General features: G+C 50.2%; 7 protein-coding genes across 7 annotated transcripts; 5 read left to right on the top strand and 2 right to left on the bottom strand.

The window, feature by feature from the left end:
* Positions 1 to 808: 808 nt before the first annotated feature.
* Positions 809 to 2627, top strand: BDW70DRAFT_131809 (putative methionine aminopeptidase, type II). The gene is made up of 6 exons (XM_073736051.1): positions 809 to 883; positions 932 to 1692; positions 1738 to 2001; positions 2052 to 2216; positions 2265 to 2351; positions 2403 to 2627. Exons 1-6 carry the CDS (start codon positions 841 to 843, stop codon positions 2457 to 2459), a joined length of 1377 nt encoding a protein of 458 aa, XP_073598283.1. The 5' UTR covers positions 809 to 840; the 3' UTR covers positions 2460 to 2627.
* A 293-nt stretch (positions 2628 to 2920) lies between these two features.
* On the top strand, positions 2921 to 4176 carry BDW70DRAFT_131807 (enoyl-CoA hydratase/isomerase family protein). Its single transcript, XM_073736050.1, has 4 exons — positions 2921 to 3239; positions 3306 to 3416; positions 3490 to 3846; positions 3920 to 4176. Exons 1-4 carry the CDS (start codon positions 3076 to 3078, stop codon positions 4062 to 4064), a joined length of 777 nt encoding a protein of 258 aa, XP_073598282.1. The 5' UTR covers positions 2921 to 3075; the 3' UTR covers positions 4065 to 4176.
* Positions 4177 to 4496: 320 nt separating this feature from the next.
* On the top strand, positions 4497 to 7356 carry BDW70DRAFT_157892 (uncharacterized protein; the record flags this gene model as incomplete). Its single annotated transcript, XM_073740432.1, has 5 exons — positions 4497 to 4560; positions 4610 to 5868; positions 5918 to 6179; positions 6469 to 7112; positions 7180 to 7356. The coding sequence occupies 5 exons, from the start codon at positions 4497 to 4499 to the stop codon at positions 7354 to 7356; spliced, it is 2406 nt and encodes an 801-aa protein (XP_073598281.1).
* A 349-nt stretch (positions 7357 to 7705) lies between these two features.
* On the bottom strand, positions 7706 to 9192 carry BDW70DRAFT_131803 (putative integral membrane protein). Its single transcript, XM_073736049.1, has 7 exons — positions 8916 to 9192; positions 8825 to 8862; positions 8727 to 8750; positions 8476 to 8668; positions 8373 to 8424; positions 8154 to 8313; positions 7706 to 8103 (listed from the first exon to the last, which is right to left on the bottom strand). Exons 1-7 carry the CDS (start codon positions 8988 to 8990, stop codon positions 7917 to 7919), a joined length of 729 nt encoding a protein of 242 aa, XP_073598280.1. The 5' UTR covers positions 8991 to 9192; the 3' UTR covers positions 7706 to 7916.
* Positions 9193 to 10475: 1283 nt separating this feature from the next.
* Positions 10476 to 12752, top strand: BDW70DRAFT_148607 (fungal specific transcription factor domain-containing protein; the record flags this gene model as incomplete). Its single annotated transcript, XM_073738889.1, has 3 exons — positions 10476 to 11610; positions 11660 to 12615; positions 12666 to 12752. 3 exons carry the CDS (start codon positions 10476 to 10478, stop codon positions 12750 to 12752), a joined length of 2178 nt encoding a protein of 725 aa, XP_073598279.1.
* A 445-nt stretch (positions 12753 to 13197) lies between these two features.
* BDW70DRAFT_166059 (uncharacterized protein) lies at positions 13198 to 14550 on the top strand (the record flags this gene model as incomplete). Its single annotated transcript, XM_073741895.1, has 2 exons — positions 13198 to 13632; positions 13705 to 14550. 2 exons carry the CDS (start codon positions 13198 to 13200, stop codon positions 14548 to 14550), a joined length of 1281 nt encoding a protein of 426 aa, XP_073598278.1.
* A 601-nt stretch (positions 14551 to 15151) lies between these two features.
* Positions 15152 to 17256, bottom strand: BDW70DRAFT_12663 (major facilitator superfamily domain-containing protein). Its single transcript, XM_073735119.1, has 2 exons — positions 16846 to 17256; positions 15152 to 16777 (listed from the first exon to the last, which is right to left on the bottom strand). Exons 1-2 carry the CDS (start codon positions 17079 to 17081, stop codon positions 15229 to 15231), a joined length of 1785 nt encoding a protein of 594 aa, XP_073598277.1. The 5' UTR covers positions 17082 to 17256; the 3' UTR covers positions 15152 to 15228.
* Between the last annotated feature and the right edge of the window lie 700 nt (positions 17257 to 17956).

Below are 17956 nucleotides of genomic sequence, written 5' to 3'. Positions count from 1 at the left end.
GGCCCTCAGATGGCCCCCAAACGTGGGTGGCAGAGCGAAGTCGGTGGACAGTGCGATCGGACATGCGCCACCCGTGATTGGCCGCTGCCGGGTTGTTTTTCTATCAGGGACCGTACCCCATTATCAGTATTGTTGTCCACTGCTGTGGGGTCATCCCCCAATAATAGTTAGTTAATGCTTGTCTTTATTCATCAGACGCATCTTTCTGATGCGAGCACTCTGAGCCTGCAACTTGCTGAAAGATTGCGAAAAGCTCGCTCTCTTTGAACCCTGAAAGAGAACCCTTAATCAATAATTGTGAGCTTCCTGGACCATTGCCAAGTTCTTGGGTGCCATCGTAAAGTTCTACCCTGCCCCACTGGAACAAAGCTATTTGAGGCTCAGCCATGATGTTTCAGAGCCAAGCCTTCATTATTCATGCCGTCAAGACTTGGCAGTTCGGGTATTATGGGGTCCACAGGTCAAGGGCCAACACCCAAATACGGAAGAGGCCCAGTATGTATTGGTGACTGGATTCAGTATGTTGAAGCCCATGCACAATACACCGAGAGCACGATATTTACCTGGGTTGAGTTTTGTAGGGTTGGTCGTAAATTCAGACATGGTAGTCACCCATTTCGTTGAGTTTCGACTAAACTCATTGTCACGAGCCTGCTGCTGTAAACGCATCAATGATTCGTTGGAAATTGGCCCAGTGTGCTCGTATACGAGTCACGTGTCACTGAGTGAGCCGAGCCAAGCCATGCTATTGGCGCTGGTGCCTAGCGAACTTCGTTCTTTTTCTACCGCTCGATCTGCAGGCTTCAATATAAAACAGCAGTGTAACTTACGCATGGCACAATGGGTTCGAAGTCACCCGAAAGAGATGGCCATAAGGGTCAAGGTAATTCAATTCGAATCTACTCATGCTCCCAAGCCTAAACACGACCAGAAAACACAACCGGTCCCGTCGAGTCCCCCCTTGGCGGAATGCCGCGGGGCGTGCATCTCGCAACGGACGGAGACGGTACTATCGGAGACAGCGGCGACGATGAAGACGGCGAAGCGCACTCGACCGCGCTAACCAATGTCAGTGCGAACGGCTACCAGAAAAAGAAGAGAAAGTCAAAGAAGAAGGGCAAGAAGAAGGCTGCAAAGCAATCTTCCCCTCCTAGAGTCCCGTTGTCTCAGCTCTTTCCGCAGGGCAAATACCCTGTTGGCGAGGTCCAGGAGTACCAGCCCAATGTGGAAAACACCTCACGCACCACGGCCGAGGAAGTACGCTACAAGTCTCGCAGTCATCTCGAGGATGAATCGTTCTTAAACGACTATCGAAAGGCTGCGGAGGTCCACCGCCAGGTCCGAAAGTGGACGCAAGAGCGTGTCAAGCCGGGTCAGAGTCTAATGGAAATTGCCGAGGATATTGACGATGGCGTGCGTGCACTGTTAGGCCATGCTGGCCTTGAACCCGGCGATAGCCTTAAGGCTGGGCTGGGTTTTCCGACAGGACTGTCTCTGAATAATGTTGTGGCGCACTACACGCCTAATCCTGGACAAAAAGATATCATTCTTCAGTCGAGTGATGTGATGAAGGTCGATTTCGGCGTCCACATCAACGGATGGATTGTGGACAGTGCCTTTACAATGACTTTTGATCCAGCCTACGACAATCTTCTGGCCGCAGTCAAAGATGCCACTAATACTGGCCTAAAGGTATGCTTCTTAGTAAATAGACTCATAAAATCACTAATAATGTAGACCGCGGGAATCGATGTCCGTATTAGTGATGTTAGCGCTGCCATCCAAGAGGCTATGGAAAGCTACGAGGTGGAAATTGCAGGGAAGACATTTCCCGTAAAGGCAGTTCGGAACATCACTGGCCATAATATCAAGCATTACCAGATCCATGGCGGAAAATCTATTCCTTTTGTCAAGAACTCCGACCAGACAAAAATGGAGGAAGGAGAGATTTTTGCCATCGAAACATTTGGGAGCACTGGCCGGGGCTATATATATGATGATGTGCGTACAGCGAAGGCGATAGTTAAACACTGCCACTGATTTGTTTCCAGGCTGGTGTTTACGGCTACGGAAAGTCGTATGACGCACCGCACCAGGTGTCTTTGCCTCTGGCTTCAGCAAGGTCCTTATACAAGACGATCAACGAGAACTTTGGAACCATTGTTTTCTGTCGCCGCTACCTGGACCGTCTGGGGTTGCAGCGGTATCTGGCGGGTGTACGTCGGCCTTCACCACAAAGACTAAAATCACTAATGAGGCTGCAGATGAATACTCTCGTGCAGCACGGAGTTGTCGACGTTTATGCACCCCTTGTCGACATCAAGGGGTCGTACTCTGCCCAGTTTGAACATGTATGTTCTTCTGGTCCTCGACCGTATTTCAAACATGGCTAATCATACTAGACCGTCTTGTTGCGAGAGTCAAATAAGGAAGTTATAAGTCGCGGAGACGATTACTGAGCTTTCTAATCGGAAACTAGGCGAGGCCTAAGGCTAACCCAGGTCCCTGCCAACGTAGTTCAACACTACTCCTTCATCTGCGCGTGATTTTTGAAGCTTGCTACCTACTATATTCGTTCCTTGGATCTATCGAACTCAGCTCGAATACCTCAATTGCTTCTTATTTAAGCCGGTGTGGTGCCATGCATAGAACGTAGTACTGTACCTGAGCTCTCCGCATTGCGGGGTTTGAGCTCCGCAACGCCTAGCCGGATATACCGAGGTCCCTGAATCGTCTATTGTAATCAGCTATTATAATCTGGATGAGCATTCCACCAGTTGCACAGTGCAGCCGACAACCGTCAGCCTTGAAGCCGAGACAGAGGGGTTGTCACACCAGTCTTCCGCTCTTTAAATAACCTCTGCCGTCACGACCGAGCCAACAACTTGTCGAACATTTGCCACCATCACCGCCAAAACAATGTACTTCACTCCACCTCCTATCGAGATTCCCTCATCCTATGAGTCCTTTCCGACCCAACACATCAAAATCTCACATTATCCTGTGGGCTCTGCGAATGCAACACCTGTCGTTATCGTTACGCTCAACAGACCCGAAAAGCGCAATGCCTTTACGATGGCCATGGCCGAGGACCTAGAGAAGGTCTTCGGCCTGTTCGACCGCGACGAGCGCGTGAGGGTTGTTGTTTTAACAGGCGCTGGCAATACGTTCTGCGCTGGCGCGGATCTGGAGATTGGGTTCAAGGCATTGGAGGAGAGGTCGAGGGAGCATAGGGACAGGTTGGTCCTCGCCTATGAAAGGATTATGGTAAGGTAATTGCCTTGAACTGACTTGGTATGATACAGTGGCGGTCGCGTAGCGCTCGCAATCCACAGATGTCGCAAGCCCACTATCGCCGCTATGCAAGGCTCAGCTGTTGGAGTTGGTATGACCATGGTTCTCCCGGCTGCAATCAGGTACACACCCTGTCACTTACTTTACCCTACAGTCGCAACTCCCTACGGCCAAATGGAACCTAACGATGAACAGAATCGCGCACGAATCAAGCAAGTACGGCTTCGTCTTTGCTCGCCGTGGCATTACTATGGAATCTTGCTCCTCGTACTTTCTTCCCCGGCTAATCGGCCACTCGCGCGCCAACTACCTCGTCTCAACGGGCGCCGTTTACCCGTCTACATCCCCTCATTTCGGAGGCCTCTTTGCAGAGACGATGCCGGAGCAGAGTCAGGTTCTTCCGCGCGCTTTGGCCCTCGCTACTGAGATCGCAGAAAATGTGAGTCCTCAGGCCGCGGCGCTAAATCGGGAGCTTATGTGGAGGGGACCTGAGAGTGCGGAGGAGGCGCATTTGTTAGAGTCCGAGGTCATATACCATCGGTTTACGTCGCCGTATGTTTGCCTTTCGTCGTTAATTGCTTCTGTGTATGTGTGGATGTGGCTGACATTTCATTTCTTCATGTAGGGACCAGAAAGAAGGTGTTACGGCGTTCTTTGAAAAGAGAAAGCCGAACTTTGTTGGGGATGTGAATAAGAGTTTGCCGGCGACTTATCCGTGGTGGCCAGACGTCAATATTGATCCTCCGAGTGGTGTTAAGTCGAAGCTGTAGGTTTTGTTGGGCGGAATTGGGAATGCTCTGGACCTAGTGGCGTTGAAACTGGGTATTTAGTCCATATTATTAAGAAGCCATGAAATTTATTGATGCACAGATTTGCTCAAAATTCAGGCTACTATGAGTATCATATAGCCGATATACTTGATATAATCGCCTCACACGCAGAGGTTTTTCTATTTTACTACTACCTTAACTACGGACTTTCCATACATTAGCATGCTCTTGAGTACGCCACCCCGCAAAAGGGAAGAACCTCGGGATCCCCGCAAGTTGGGGTAGCCGAGATTTGAGCCTATATGAAAGCCCTCCACAAACTTGCGATTGATTAGGCAATGGTTCAAAGTCCGATTTCAACCGCTTGAATTAGAGATATTCCCTTAACCAGATCAATCGAACGGAAAAGGCTACCTGGACCACAATTCAAGAATGCAATACTTACCTGAGAAAGACTACGAGCTTCCTAGGCTTGATCTGCTCACTTTGTTATTCGGTACGTTAATTTTGAGAGTGCCTAGACGGCAAACATCTGACGGCTGTAGAGTCCCAGCTATCCCTTACCACTGAGTCAACAATCCTTCATGCCGAAGCGGCGGACTCAACAAACCACATCACAAAAGCCCAGGCACGCACGATAACCAAGCGCCTCGCCCACGTATTCCGGTCTGAATTTGGTATTGGTGCAGACGGCCCCGGGAAAGATGCTGTTATGTGTATCTCGGCGAATCAAGTTCTTTTGCCTGCTGTGTTCTGGGGTATCATCGGAGCAGGGGGTGTCTACACTGCGGCATCGACGGCGCTTACGACTTCAGAAGTCTCAAAGCAGCTAAGGCAGTCTAGGAGTAAAGTGATTGTTGCGTGTCCGGAGAATAGGGCCAAGGCGCGGGACGCTGCGCGGGAATGTGGTATTCCACCGGATAGGGTGTTGGTTCTGGAGAGTATGGGGCACCGGCGGCTTTTATGCCAAGATAATTCCAGGAATTTCCTGCAGACAACGGCGGAGCTGGAATGGGAGCGGATTGTGGATATTGACGCGCTGGAAAATACCACCATCTGCCTGCTGTATTCGTCTGGGACAACTGGTCCGCCAAAAGGAGTTATGCTGTCTCACATGAATCTTGTTTCCGAAGCCCTATTCACTCAGTTGGTGTTACGGGACTCTAAAAAAGGGAAGCCACATCTGAAAGTTCCCTATCGGACAGTCGGACACCTCCCCACGGCCCATATTGCAGGGTGTCTGGGATGTTTCATCACACCCGCGGTTGCTGGAGGGACAGTGTACTGGATGCCCAGATTTAATATCGATGAGTTCATCGACTATTGTAAGAAGTATGCAGTGACCTTCTTGTCAACAGCCCCACCGGTATACCATGCAATTGTGCGGAGTGACCGCGTGACAGATCAATTCAAAACCCTTGTCCGGGCAGAGTCAGGTGCAGCGCCCCTGAGCTTAGAGCTCCAAGAGCAAGCGGAAAGGAAGCTGGGATGCACCATCAGTCAGCGCTGGGGAATGACCGAGTCCACTGGAAGCGTGACCACCATGCCCTGGGGACAATCCGACAATACCGGGGGTATCAGTCCATTACTACCCAATATGAGGTTACGGCTCGTTGATGAACGGATGAGAGATGTTAGAGGCGGAGACGAGGGCGAGATCCTGCTCAAAGGGCCGATGATCACGAAAGGCTATTTTGACAACTCGGAGGCAACTGCAGAAGCCTTCACACCTGATGGCTGGTACAAGACCGGAGATATCGGAGTCTATAAAGATGGAAAAATAATCATGGTTGACCGGAAAAAGGTAAGCACATAAGCCTCACCATCGAAGTGATATGCTAACCCTCACCCAGGAACTCATCAAGTACAAAGGATTGCAGGTCTCCCCGGTAGAGGTAGAAGGATTCCTTCTCACGCATCCCAGCGTTGCAGACGTTGCCGTGGTCGGCGCACCCGATCCAGAGGCTCCAGGTAATGAGCTACCGCGGGCATATGTTGTGATCAAGGCTGGAAGCCGTGCCTTTGAGGTAGAGTTAAAGGAGTATGTCAAGTACAATCTGGCAGGTCACAAGCAGCTCCGGGGCGGAGTTGTTTTCATAGATGAGATACCCAAAAGTGCATCAGGAAAGATCCTTAGAAGGATACTACGGGACCAAGCAAGAAGCTCGGCGGGAAGACAGGCCAAGTTATAGTTGTGGGACCAGGCCTAGAAGTAGATCGTCATAAACAAGCATTTGCATTCCAAAGAGCATTACTGAGGGCGGCGAGACTTTAAATTCGTCGGCAAATGGTTGTAGAAAGCATGGTTGAGGTGAGTTCAAGTCGTGTGGCAGGCCTGTGTTGCCGCTATATACAGTGTTACATAATCCGCCAAGCCTGTCTCTGGAACTGACGAAAGGCTTAGAACAGCTTGATCCGCAACTTTCGAATCAACTCTACACTACAGAGTTCTTCCCTCCGATTCCCAAAATGCATACCACTATTCTCAGTAACTCAATGCGCAGCGCTGCTCTGTGCACTCGCGTCTCATCAACCACGTTGAACCCCGTCGCATTCCAGACCTCCGCCATCTATCAGACCATCTCGCTCAAGCACCAAACACGCCCATCCAGCACATCCACAGTCCGATTCCTCAAAGCTTCTCCTACGCTCCGAACCTCATCTGCTCGTCCGCAAGCACAGATTGCTACGCCATGCATCTACGCAAAGAACACAATCTCCGTCCGCTCCAACTCGACCACCACCTCCGCCCGTGAGGAGGCCGCCAAACTCGACTGGAACTCATACTTCAAGCTCCGTGCTTCCCGTCGACGGTACACACTCGCTTCTTCCATCGTGAGCTCGGCAGTGAGCACCATGGTTGGCGTACAGGTCCTTTCAAGCCAGAACCTAGAGAACCTGGGCGCCCAGGTTATGGGCTTGGATCCGTTTGTTGTTCTGGGAATGGCCACGGCGGCCTGCGGTGCTGTTGGCTGGCTCGTTGGGCCATTCTTGGGGAACGCGGTTTGGGGACTCGTCAATCGTAGTTACAAGAAGGCGTTCTTGGTGGTATGTTATTGATTGGCGTTTCGTCATGCCCAGCAGTATTAAAATATGGAGGCTGACAAATTTGCAGAAAGAGAAAGAGTTCTTTGACAGAATCAAGCGATACCGTGTTGATCCTTCTTCCAACTCGATGACGAACCCTGTCCCCGATTACTATGGTGAGAAGATTGGTAGTGTCCAGGGTTACCGACAATGGCTTAAGGACCAGCGGGCATACAACCGCAAGAGGCGCAGCTTCATCAAATGATTTCTGTTCTATATCAAGTCTATTGCCGGCACTTTCTCGGCATCATATACTATTATCCGTCGCTGGATTTTTCCCCGGGGTTGTTCTTACCCCTGTGTACTGTTAACAAGGATTTTTGAGCGTTTACCGTGAACTTATTCATATAACCTATCACCTTGCTGTCAATATAATCATAGGGTTCTATGAATTTAAAGCCGACTTAGGTAGGGCCAGGGTATAAAGCTCACAGCCTGCCGCTACCGCACAGTCAATGCACACTCTGTATCTCTCTATGGTAAAAAAAAAACCTTACAGCAGCCTCGAGCCCTAATTCAGTGCTATAGTGATATGTGGATATATTTGGGGTACCGGTCGACGCATTATATAATCTAATTTGATCTAGTCTATACCGCTTGGCCACATGACTGAGCCTTCGTTAATGGTAAATCCATGCACTGAAATACCATCAAATTAGACCACGTCACTCAGGCTATGTGCTGCAACGTTGCTAATAACGAAAGCGATCTATGCGACTGTACTTCTAGGGGGTCTAAATCCATTGCACAACCGGAAACGTCCCTTTAAAAGTTACCGTTCGCCTTCACAGTACCCGGCCGGGCCTGAGCTTTCAGAGGCGTTCCAAAACCGTTCACTCGACCATGGAGCCATTTTAGGGTTGCGGTGCTGAGAGCCATGACAACGGCGCTGAGAGCAAAGAGCCCAATGCGGCCCTCGAAAGGGAGTTGCTCGAAGATCGGGTACGGGTACCTGGAAAATAGTTAGATCGATCAAGACAGGGCGAGGGGACAAAAACGAACCATCCGTTATGCTGAAAACAGCGTTCAATCCAGAACCAGTAGCCGACGGCGATTGCACTGGATAGACCGAGGGCGGGTCCAATGCTGATGGTCCATGGCGGAGAGAGGAAGAGAAGGTCGATCAGGAAGACGATGGACGGAATCGCGTGGAAGCTGATATCTTGAGACGGGTTTAGCAACAAGACCGATGGGGTAAGAAGTATAAGAGGAGCAACGTACCAGCGTGCATGGGAATGACAGCCCAATCTGGAATAACGAGACGCTCATCGATCTTCATAACTGATCAGTACATATTCAAGTAACAAGGGGAGATGGGGCTGACCAGCCGAAGACCCCAGTAAAGGATGCTGATGAGAACTTCCATAGGAGCGCTGCAGACGGATAGCAAGTTCTTTAACAGAAACAGCCGAGCCGACAGGGTGATGTCCGCCAGGAGTCCGACAGCGAAGGTAATGGTAGCAAGAGATAAACCGATGACGGTCAGGTACTGGAAATGCCAACCGTACGCTTCATTGCTAACCGAAAGTCAATTGCTGAAGAACCTTGGTTCTAACTGGACTCGATGGAGCTTACGCATGATTAGGGTTGTCGTTCATACTAGGGGAATCACGTTAGTCGGACAATCCTGAAGCTGTACTACAGATCGTAGTACATGGAATATGTACACTCACTACTTGAAGGACCATATGAAGCTCGCCAGTCCGGATGCCTGCGGAGATGGTCAAATTGAAGCGCAATATGAGGTTAAGGTGGAAGCCATACGTGAATCAAAGCAGAGAACCCCCTCGACGGGCTCGGTAGCCTTTGCAAAGGGTGGAGTTTGCTGATTGACGACATGATATTATCGGGGCTTTTGGAGTAGGCAATTTAGGATAAGATAGCGATAACGGTGTAACAAGACGGTGTAGGACAAGGTTTATGTATAAAATAGCAGCAGCTACAGGCTAGGTACGCTCGAATACTGTCGACAAGAAGGTAAGTGAGGATAAATGAACAGCCCAGCAAATCTTCATAAAGATGTCATTAACCAGCAACCGACTCTGCACATTACGGAGTAGAACATTAGGAAAGCTAAAAGCAAGGAACCCTGTCCGGCTGTCCAGCTGATGTCAGCTTTTCCGGAATCCGGAACCTGAGAAATACCGGCTGCCGGGCCCCCAGGCTTATCAGCGGCAGCCTGAGGTGTCAGCGGCCTCGAAGAGGCAGGTCGACCCGTCCCCACCTAAGATGGCGGGCTGTGATTGATCTAGGCAGCCGATACGATAACAATGCAAGTGCATCCAACTGCTTCCTCCAACTATGCTTCTTCTTCCCTCTTCTTCGGCGTCTTCCTTGCTTACACTTGCTTTGCTGCCTCGCATCGGTCTCTGCTCCATCCGACCTCCACCCTCAGGATCTTGACGGACAGGAGCTTCTACTGTAGCTTCTGCTGTAGCTACGAAGTAGTACGGTAGTGGCAGAGGTCTCGTGCCTGGATTCATCACTATAGCGGATAACACCTTAATTCTCGTGACTCGCTCTCTCCGCTCTTCTCCCAAGGACGGCGAAGCAGTCTTTATTAAACATCCGTCATTCTTTCCACTTGTCATTCATCGGCCATTGAAAGCTCCATATTTCAATCGACCACTTGGCTGGCATTGCCAGATTTCGCACCTCGATGAGTACGAATAACAGACGCGATTACATCGTTATCGACTATCGCTTTCTGTCCTCCTGGGTTAAGCGCCCAACTCGCAGACGGAAACGAACACCTTCGTTCAGCCCTGTAAAGATCAGATCTAGATATCCGCGCTGCATGGCGATCTTACTCCGCAGACTAAGTTGGCACTATCTCTCACCCCGGACCATTAGTTCGTCGAATAATCATCTCTTTTCTCCGGCGCCTTTGATTTGAGCATCAAATGCCGCGTCCTCGGAGGCCCGGTGCTCCCGAGCCTAAACGGAGATCTCGCAAAGGTTGCTGGTGAGTAGAGCTTATCGACTCGCCCACTCTTCCCATCTTCTGGACACTCGTTAACAGCAAGTAGGCCATGCAAGGCACGAAAGATCAAATGGTTTGTATGTCCTGCGTCTTCGATGTCGCTCAGCTGATTTCCTAGATATAGTGGGGAGGAAAAGCCAGCGTGCTTGAACTGTTGCCGGCAAAACGAACCATGCGATTACAGCTTGCGTTTGAACTGGGGCGGGAGGACAAGAAGAAGACCGTCCGTCAGTTCCCCGAGCTCTCAGTGCAGTAGCGTCTCGTTTACCTTCCCTTTATCACCCCCGGACATGGCCCAACCACAACCAGCGAACAGTACTCGTCAGTTCGAGTCCGGTAGTATGGAGGTGAACGCTGCGCAGGACGAACCCGCGGAAATGCTGTTCTGGGATATTAGGCTCGCAGGGGAGATGACTTTAGGAAGAACGTACCCTAGCAGGTTACATGATATCCAAGACTCTCCGACTGTCCCTGACCAGTCTCTTAAGTCACCCAACCGTACAACCGATAGAGCTGCAGTAGAGATGGACTTGTCGCGAGGACAAGACATGACTACCTGGCCAACTTCTTCCACAAGCGATACAGGCCCTCTACCGAGAGAGCGCAATCCCGACAGCCTGGTCGCAATCCCCTTTGTCCCTCAATATCCACCGACTTCAGAAAACAATACGAACATTCCCTCACTGTTGGAATTCAACTTCCCTTCTGGGCCCATTTCCCAACCAATATCATTTGTTCGGCCGGCGATAGAAGCTTCAGAATATGCCTTTAAGCAAGCTAGTCTGCCCGGTTACGAGAACTGCTCTGGATCGAACCCGGTTGACATGGGAGGCACCGGTGTCGCCGATTGCACGACCGCCAGCCCTTCAGATTCCCACGGAGCCCTTTCGCCTTATTCACTTGACACAAGCCTGTTTGCGTCCGGCACACCTCATGATTTCGAGGAAACCTCGGATAGCTCCTTAGCCAGGCTAATGGATGGATCTCCTGGTGTCAGCCTCAACAGACTGAAAGCCACCAGGTCCAATTCTATCTATGCGCGCAGCGGTCGCCATGCACTTGGCGACCACCGTAGCCTTACAAATTCCGAGAAGTGGCAGGCCTATCTCACTACTGTGACCGACCACTATGGCGTCGACTGTGGTCGTCCTGATACGGATTTAGGAAATAATGATGACCACTCGGCCATCGATGTCAATGATGCTTTGGACACGGTCCAGTCGCAGACTGGAAGCAATGCATCTAGTCCAGGCATAATTCCTACGAGGATAGACCGTGAACTGTATGATCGCAAGTACAACTACTATGGGTCGCCCGTGCCTATAAATATACCTCGATGCCTCTCGCCACTTCCGGCTTCTTTGCTGAACGTGCCTATCAACTTGATGTACTTCCATCATTTTCTCAACCACACTGCAAAAGTTCTGGTCCCTCATGACTGTGGTGATAATCCTTTCAGCTCTGTCTTGCCTGCTAGTAAGATATAATCATCCTTCTCGCTTCTGATCTCATTCTGACTGGACAGTGGCGATTAACGACTCGAACCTTCTCAACCTGATGCTCGCCTACTCCGCAAGTCATCGCGCCAGGTTCCTGGGCCATCCTGAGCCAGCAAATCGAATTGCGCACTGGGTCAGCAATGTCTTTCCATCTTTGCGCGTAGCCTTGGATGAGCAGGAGAAGATCGCCGACAGTCATCTTGCAACTGCGATCATGCTGCTCTCACTGAAAATCGTCTCTCCTAGCACCTTTGAAGTACCTATACCATGGCAAAGCCATCTAAAACTAGCCCGCGATCTGTTTTTAGCTCGGCAGGCCCAAATTGCGTACCCTGGGAACCGCGTCGGGGCATTTCTGACCCGTTGGCTTGGCTACCTGGACATCATGGGTTCGCTTTCGTGTCGTCACCACCAGCCGCCCCTGTTGGCGTACTACTCTGTCTTGAATACTTGCACGGCTATTGAAGATTGGGACGAGTTTGCAGTCGACTGTTTCACGGGATTTACTCCTCGGACTGGTTTGTTTTTGATGCAGCTTGGAGGTCTAGTGCATCATTGTGACAATGAGCGATTTGATGAGACGGGGGCCTTCTTGCCTGAATGGCGACCTTCCCCAGAGATAGTCCACGAAGCAGAAGCCTTAATATCTGACTGGGAGACACTCGATACACACGCGCACGCATTTGAAAAGCACTACCAAGACTCAGAATCCTTCGACATGATCGCTGTTGATAGAGCATTCCGATATGCGGGCTTGCTGCACCTTCATCGTCGGGTTCTAGGCAATCCTTCCAGCTCCGATGCGGTGTCAGAGGCTTTAGATGGCCTAATGCAATCAGTGGCCGCGATTCGGTCCGGCTCGGCTGTTGAAGCAGGCGTACTGTTTCCCATTTTTACTGCGGGATGCGAGACCCAGGACTCTGAGCGCAGAACTGAGATCAAAGAACGCTTAGAGCTTTTAGAGGGAACTGGAATGAAGCAGGTAAGTCACAAGGCTCTAACACTGCTACCTCTCGCTAATGTGATTCTAAGATACACAATGCTCGTACACTGATGCAGAGGTGCTGGGATACCAAGTTACCTTGGATCGCTTTCGCTCAAGGAGAGTTCCTTGGGTAGTCTGTCAAATTGCTGTGTAGGTTCAAACCGGATATGTGGAGGCAATGGGAGATTGAATATACCTACTGATAGTTTCAAATTATTTTTGGTTAGTATATGACAAGATCAACAAAGCTCTAGTATGCATTTGTATTGACCGAAAGACATTTCCTCTCTAAAGTGCATAATATCCTTAGACTCGTCTACCGTATATGTCTCTTACATTTGGTTGTCACCGCTAGTTACCTGGCCTTGTGTTGCCTCTTCTTCCTTGATCTTTCAAACTTGTCTCTGGTGATGGTCATACAGCAATTCACAACAATATTCAGGACCGCCTCCCAGTCACCAATCAACATATTTTTCACCCTTCAACTACTTCGCTCTCCTTTTCGCTTTCTCTCCTCTCTCTTTTTCTGCCTTATATCTAATCATTTATTGCTGTAGGCAACGGCATTTGGTCGACTCCATGGCTGAGGGCTCCCTCCAGCGCTTTCCCAATGGGGAAGTCTGTAATGTCTCAGTTCTTCACGGAGATTACAACGTCTACGCTGTCTTCTTCTTCTCTCTCCTCACCCCATTTCTTCTGTGGCTCTGCGCTTTTTCAATATTTATCCACACTCATATTCTATCCCTCAATTCTCCTTCACCTTCTAGACAAGAGCACCGTGACTGCCCTTGTCGCGTTAAGGGAAAGTCAGACAAGGACGAAATGACACACAACCCTCTGGCATACTCTGCAGACCTCCTCGATGATGGACTAGAAGACATTCAATTTAAATCTCTATCGCACCTCTATCAGAATGTTGTGCAGAATGAGAACCACCCTATGCTCGTTGATCCTCTGGAGGTCCCGATGGACGGGCTTGTGGATAACCTGAAGACTTCTGCCTTGGGACCCCAGGTACGTTCTCTTGCACAACCTAACATATAACACTGTTCATTATACACTGATAATGTGATGCTCTCATTTCAGCGTATCTCGCCTATCATTCCACAGTGTCACCCTCCAACCGCACCACCCTCAAGGAAAAAGCCAAAACCCGAACCCATCAAACCCGCCGAGTGGTATGGGGAAATATCCTGGTCTCTGAAAGGAACCAGTGTCTTTGACGACGCAGAACAAGAGCTGGACGCTTTCATGAATCGCACCAACATGCTCGACTACCGCAAGCCCTACAACGAGCTCTGGGTTTTCCAATATGGCCTTCGCTACATCCCCTCCATTTCCGACAAAAACGTGTACCGCACCATTCGTATAGAAGAAATACCTTTGGATAAAAATCTCAGTCAGATTCTCCCGTTCATTGTAGGTGAGATCTACAGCGCTCGCCTGGCGGATACGTACCGCATCACCGGCTACAACACCGCAATGATCACCTTCGTCACTGAAGAAGACGCTGCCAACTTCGTAACTGGGTATACCAACAGAACCTACGCTCTACCCTTTGGCAGGGTTATTCCTGTTCACACACCGACCTACCCCATCCCCGCCGATACAGAGAAATTGATCATTGAGCAGGGTTATACCCGCATCCTAGGCATCTTCCGTTGCAGACCGACACTCAAGAGGGAAATCACCCGTGCCATGACCAGCCCCTTCCAGAATCACATTCTACAGCTGGAAAATATTGTCGATGGCCCGGGGATTGGCGAAGTCTCGGTGAAGATGATTTCGGTCAAGGCAGCGGCAGTAGTGTTTGACTGGCTGAGGAGCCACCCAACCCTCAGCAAATGCCAGTTCCGATTCTTGAAACAAGATGGCACGCCTTCCGAGGGTACAATCATGTTGGATTATGGATATCAGACTGCGCAGTGGTAGATTGATGACTCTGGGAGACTTCGATCGTTTTCATTCACTCCCCCCCGCTTACATTGTCGTTCTTTCTCTGCAGCGGGTATCTTACTCAAATGCATATATTTCAATTCTATTCTCAGGTAACGACCTGCTAATAACAAGCTTGGGGTGTCGATACGTGGATCCAGTTGCGACGTTTGAAGAACTAAACCATTGATGCTACCCATGAAGTTGGTTCACAAATAACCATTCTACTACAAAAACATGTTACTGCACCTTGATATCCAGTGAAGTAGATAATTTGCAAATGGGATGACATCTCAGAGATAACCAGACTGGACCAGCTTAATGCCTCTTCTGCCGATATCATATGTAGAGCAAGAAAGGGCTTCCTGCTAACCAAGATTATCCTGCTATGAAGCTTGCCCAGTTGATAGCAGAGGCCTTCAAAGGGATGCCCATAAATAGCTTCAGCACCAGGAATGGAAAGCCGTAATCTATGCCTTGCCAACAATGAAAGCTATTGCAGTGTTTATTTACTGAGGTCTGAATATAACGGTCTTTCTCGACTGCCAGATATTATTTAATATCTAAAATCTATAGTGATTATCACCAAGTGAGGGACGGCAGACTCCATCCTCATTCCGCAAGAAAGCCGCAAGGCAGCCGGTAAATAATTCGTTGTCCAGCTATACTTTTTGTTCAGAAAACGCGACCCTTCACCTGGTGGATGTTCTTGACATTTACGTCTTTCCACAGCAGCACTGACACTAGAGTGACAGAATACAAACAAGTCGCGGTAATCAGCATCAGCCGCTGTGTCTGGCTATAGGACAAGTTGATAGCATCGCGCTCGGGGCTCCCAACGGCGTACCCATACTGCGCCGTGATATCGCCATAGATCGTTGCAAGATTGGGTAGGGCATCGGCAGGAAGATTCTCCTTTAATTTGGCGGGGAAGATCCCAGTCCACATAGCTGCAGCGATTGAAGAGCCCACGGCGGACCCAATGTAGATGAACATGCTCTCAGCTGCGAGAATTGCGGGGATATCCTGCTGTCGTGAGACGGCCATGACAGTCATTTGCTCGCAGATGACTAGGGTGCCGCCACCGAAGGCAATAAAGATATGGCACATGACGATGTAGCCGATATTGACGCCGGCGTGGCGGAAGTGGATCATGAGTGCGACACCGAGGATGGTGACGGGGACGCCGAAGTAGAGGGCTTGCCATTTCAGGCGGCCGTTGTAGCGAATGACTACCCCCATGACGATAGCCCAGAAGGAGGAGCCGACGGTGTAGATGTTGCTGATGTAGGAGGCCTTGGTGACGTCTTGGTTATAGACAACCAGGAGCATGGAGTAAAAATAGTTGTCCCAGATGTACCAGGCGATGTAGAGGCTTGCGGCCATGGTGTAGGTGAAGATGACAGTGCGGTTCTTAAGCAACTCCCATGGAATGAAGGTTACGGGGGCGAAATATCTTTCGTAGAGAATGAAGCCGACAATGAGAAGTCCACCGAAGATTAGGAAGCAGATTATGAGTGGAGAGCGCCATTCGTCTGCTTGCTTGGTGTACAGATTGAAGGCGAGGAGGAAGAGCGCCATTCCAAGCGCGAAGATGGAGATTCCGATGAGGTCGAACTCTCTCACATAGTGGACGATAGACTGAAGGGTTGTGCGGTTGGATTCAATCTTGGGCAGGAGGCCCATTTTCTCAGCCTTGCGTTGGTTGTAATAGAAGAGGAAGAACAGTGGTGCCGAAACCACCGGGATAACAATGGCCCAAACGCCAAATCCCCAGCGAAAACCTACTGTGCCGAGGGCGCTCTGTGCCGCGGGGCCATAGGCCCAGACGGTAGCAATGTAGGGAGAAGCAACGAATGCAATCCAGAACGCTCGGTTCTTTAGCTTTGAAGTATCCGCGACGAAGATGGTCATTGTGAAGTCAAGGCCTGTGTACCCGACCTGGTAGAAGACCTGAGCGGCGCAGTATGTCTCCACGTTTTTACAGCCCGCCATCATGATTAAGCCAATGGTCATGCTACCGACCATCAGAGCGAAACCTTGAGGGCGACCCCAGATATCCATCAGTTTAGCATATGGAAGCTTGATCAGACCGGAAGCCAAAGAAGAGATGATCGATGTTGTCGCAGTCAACGAATGCTCCGCGAAAGAGCTGGTGACGAATGGAGTTAGGTTCCCAATCATGCCCGAAGCGAAAGCCATGATAAAGTGGATGACCCAGATCCTATGGTGGTCAGCTTGTTCCGTCCAAACCGGCAGTTAAGATATGGTCGCAGGTGGTGTAGAACTTACAAAATGTAAGCCGCGACAATATGGCTGAACGACCAAACTTGGGTCATGGCCTGGGCGGCCTGCACACCATGTTGAAAGTCCGGGTTAACTATGTCGTCTTGCTTCTGTTCTTTGATGCCAACCTCGGCCCCCTGGGATTCGGTCCCTTTCTCTACAAAACCCTCATTGTCTGCCGGTCGCTGATTGTTCTCGTCAACCGGCAACTCATCGCGCTTGTATGGGAGCCTAAACCTCATTGTGAGGAGGTTCCAAGAAAGTAGCTGGAGTACGTTGAAATCGATGAGCTGTAGAGAACGGTGATAAATCAGAAGAGCGCGAGAACAGCAGGAAAGGCCAGTGATTATAAAGCACTGAAAATGGGGCGATTAGCAACGCTCAGTTTGACTCCCAGGCCGAAAAACGGCGCGCAAAGTCGCGCTAGACTTCAGCGCGATGAAAAGCTGGACAGGAGGGTCGGCTTGAATCCGCTACCACGCGACTGAAAGTACATCAGACGGAGCTGTGGGCCATCTAATCTGAGGCTGTCGGTATGGTTCTAGAAGTCAAAGCTTCCATCCAAGGAGGCTAGCCCTACTCCGTAGAATGTGATGTTTGGTACTCGTGTACTAGTGGCTGCACTGCTCCTGAAGAGTTTTTCCAGAGCAGCAGCAGACATGCCTGCAATTGGACCCTTGACGGACACAGCGAGGTGCTGCCTTCCTAGCGGCTCTCCAACTGCCAAAGTAGGTGTGTGGCCCGTTGGCGTGGGATGGGCTGGGGGCCAAAATTGAAGCTGCCAGTGTTGAGTGGCCGGTTGCACCTTCCAGGCTCCATAGGACCGTCTTATCTGATTGATTATCTGATAATCAAATCAGATCACCAGACCCTGCTCTCCGGAGTCCGCAGTAGGTGAACTGGATATCGTGCTCCCGATACTCTCGCCAGCTGGCCAGCCTTCCACTATAGATGGTGAGCCGATGCGAGTACATTGCCGCGTCCGAGGTATAAACCCTACACTTTGTAGGTATTTCATAGAAGGATATTGGAAATCTACACATCGGCATGTGCGCAAGTCAAGGGACCCACTGCAAGTACACGGCCTGACTCGGCGACTTAGCGACTAAAACGAAGG

Source organism: Aspergillus foveolatus (genome assembly GCF_047715535.1).
Source record: "Aspergillus foveolatus strain CBS 279.81 unplaced genomic scaffold BDW70scaffold_11, whole genome shotgun sequence".
In the NCBI taxonomy this organism is placed as follows: Eukaryota; Fungi; Ascomycota; class Eurotiomycetes; order Eurotiales; family Aspergillaceae; genus Aspergillus; species Aspergillus foveolatus.
Note: the sequence above shows the minus strand (reverse complement) of the source record. Positions and strands in the feature narration are given on the sequence as shown.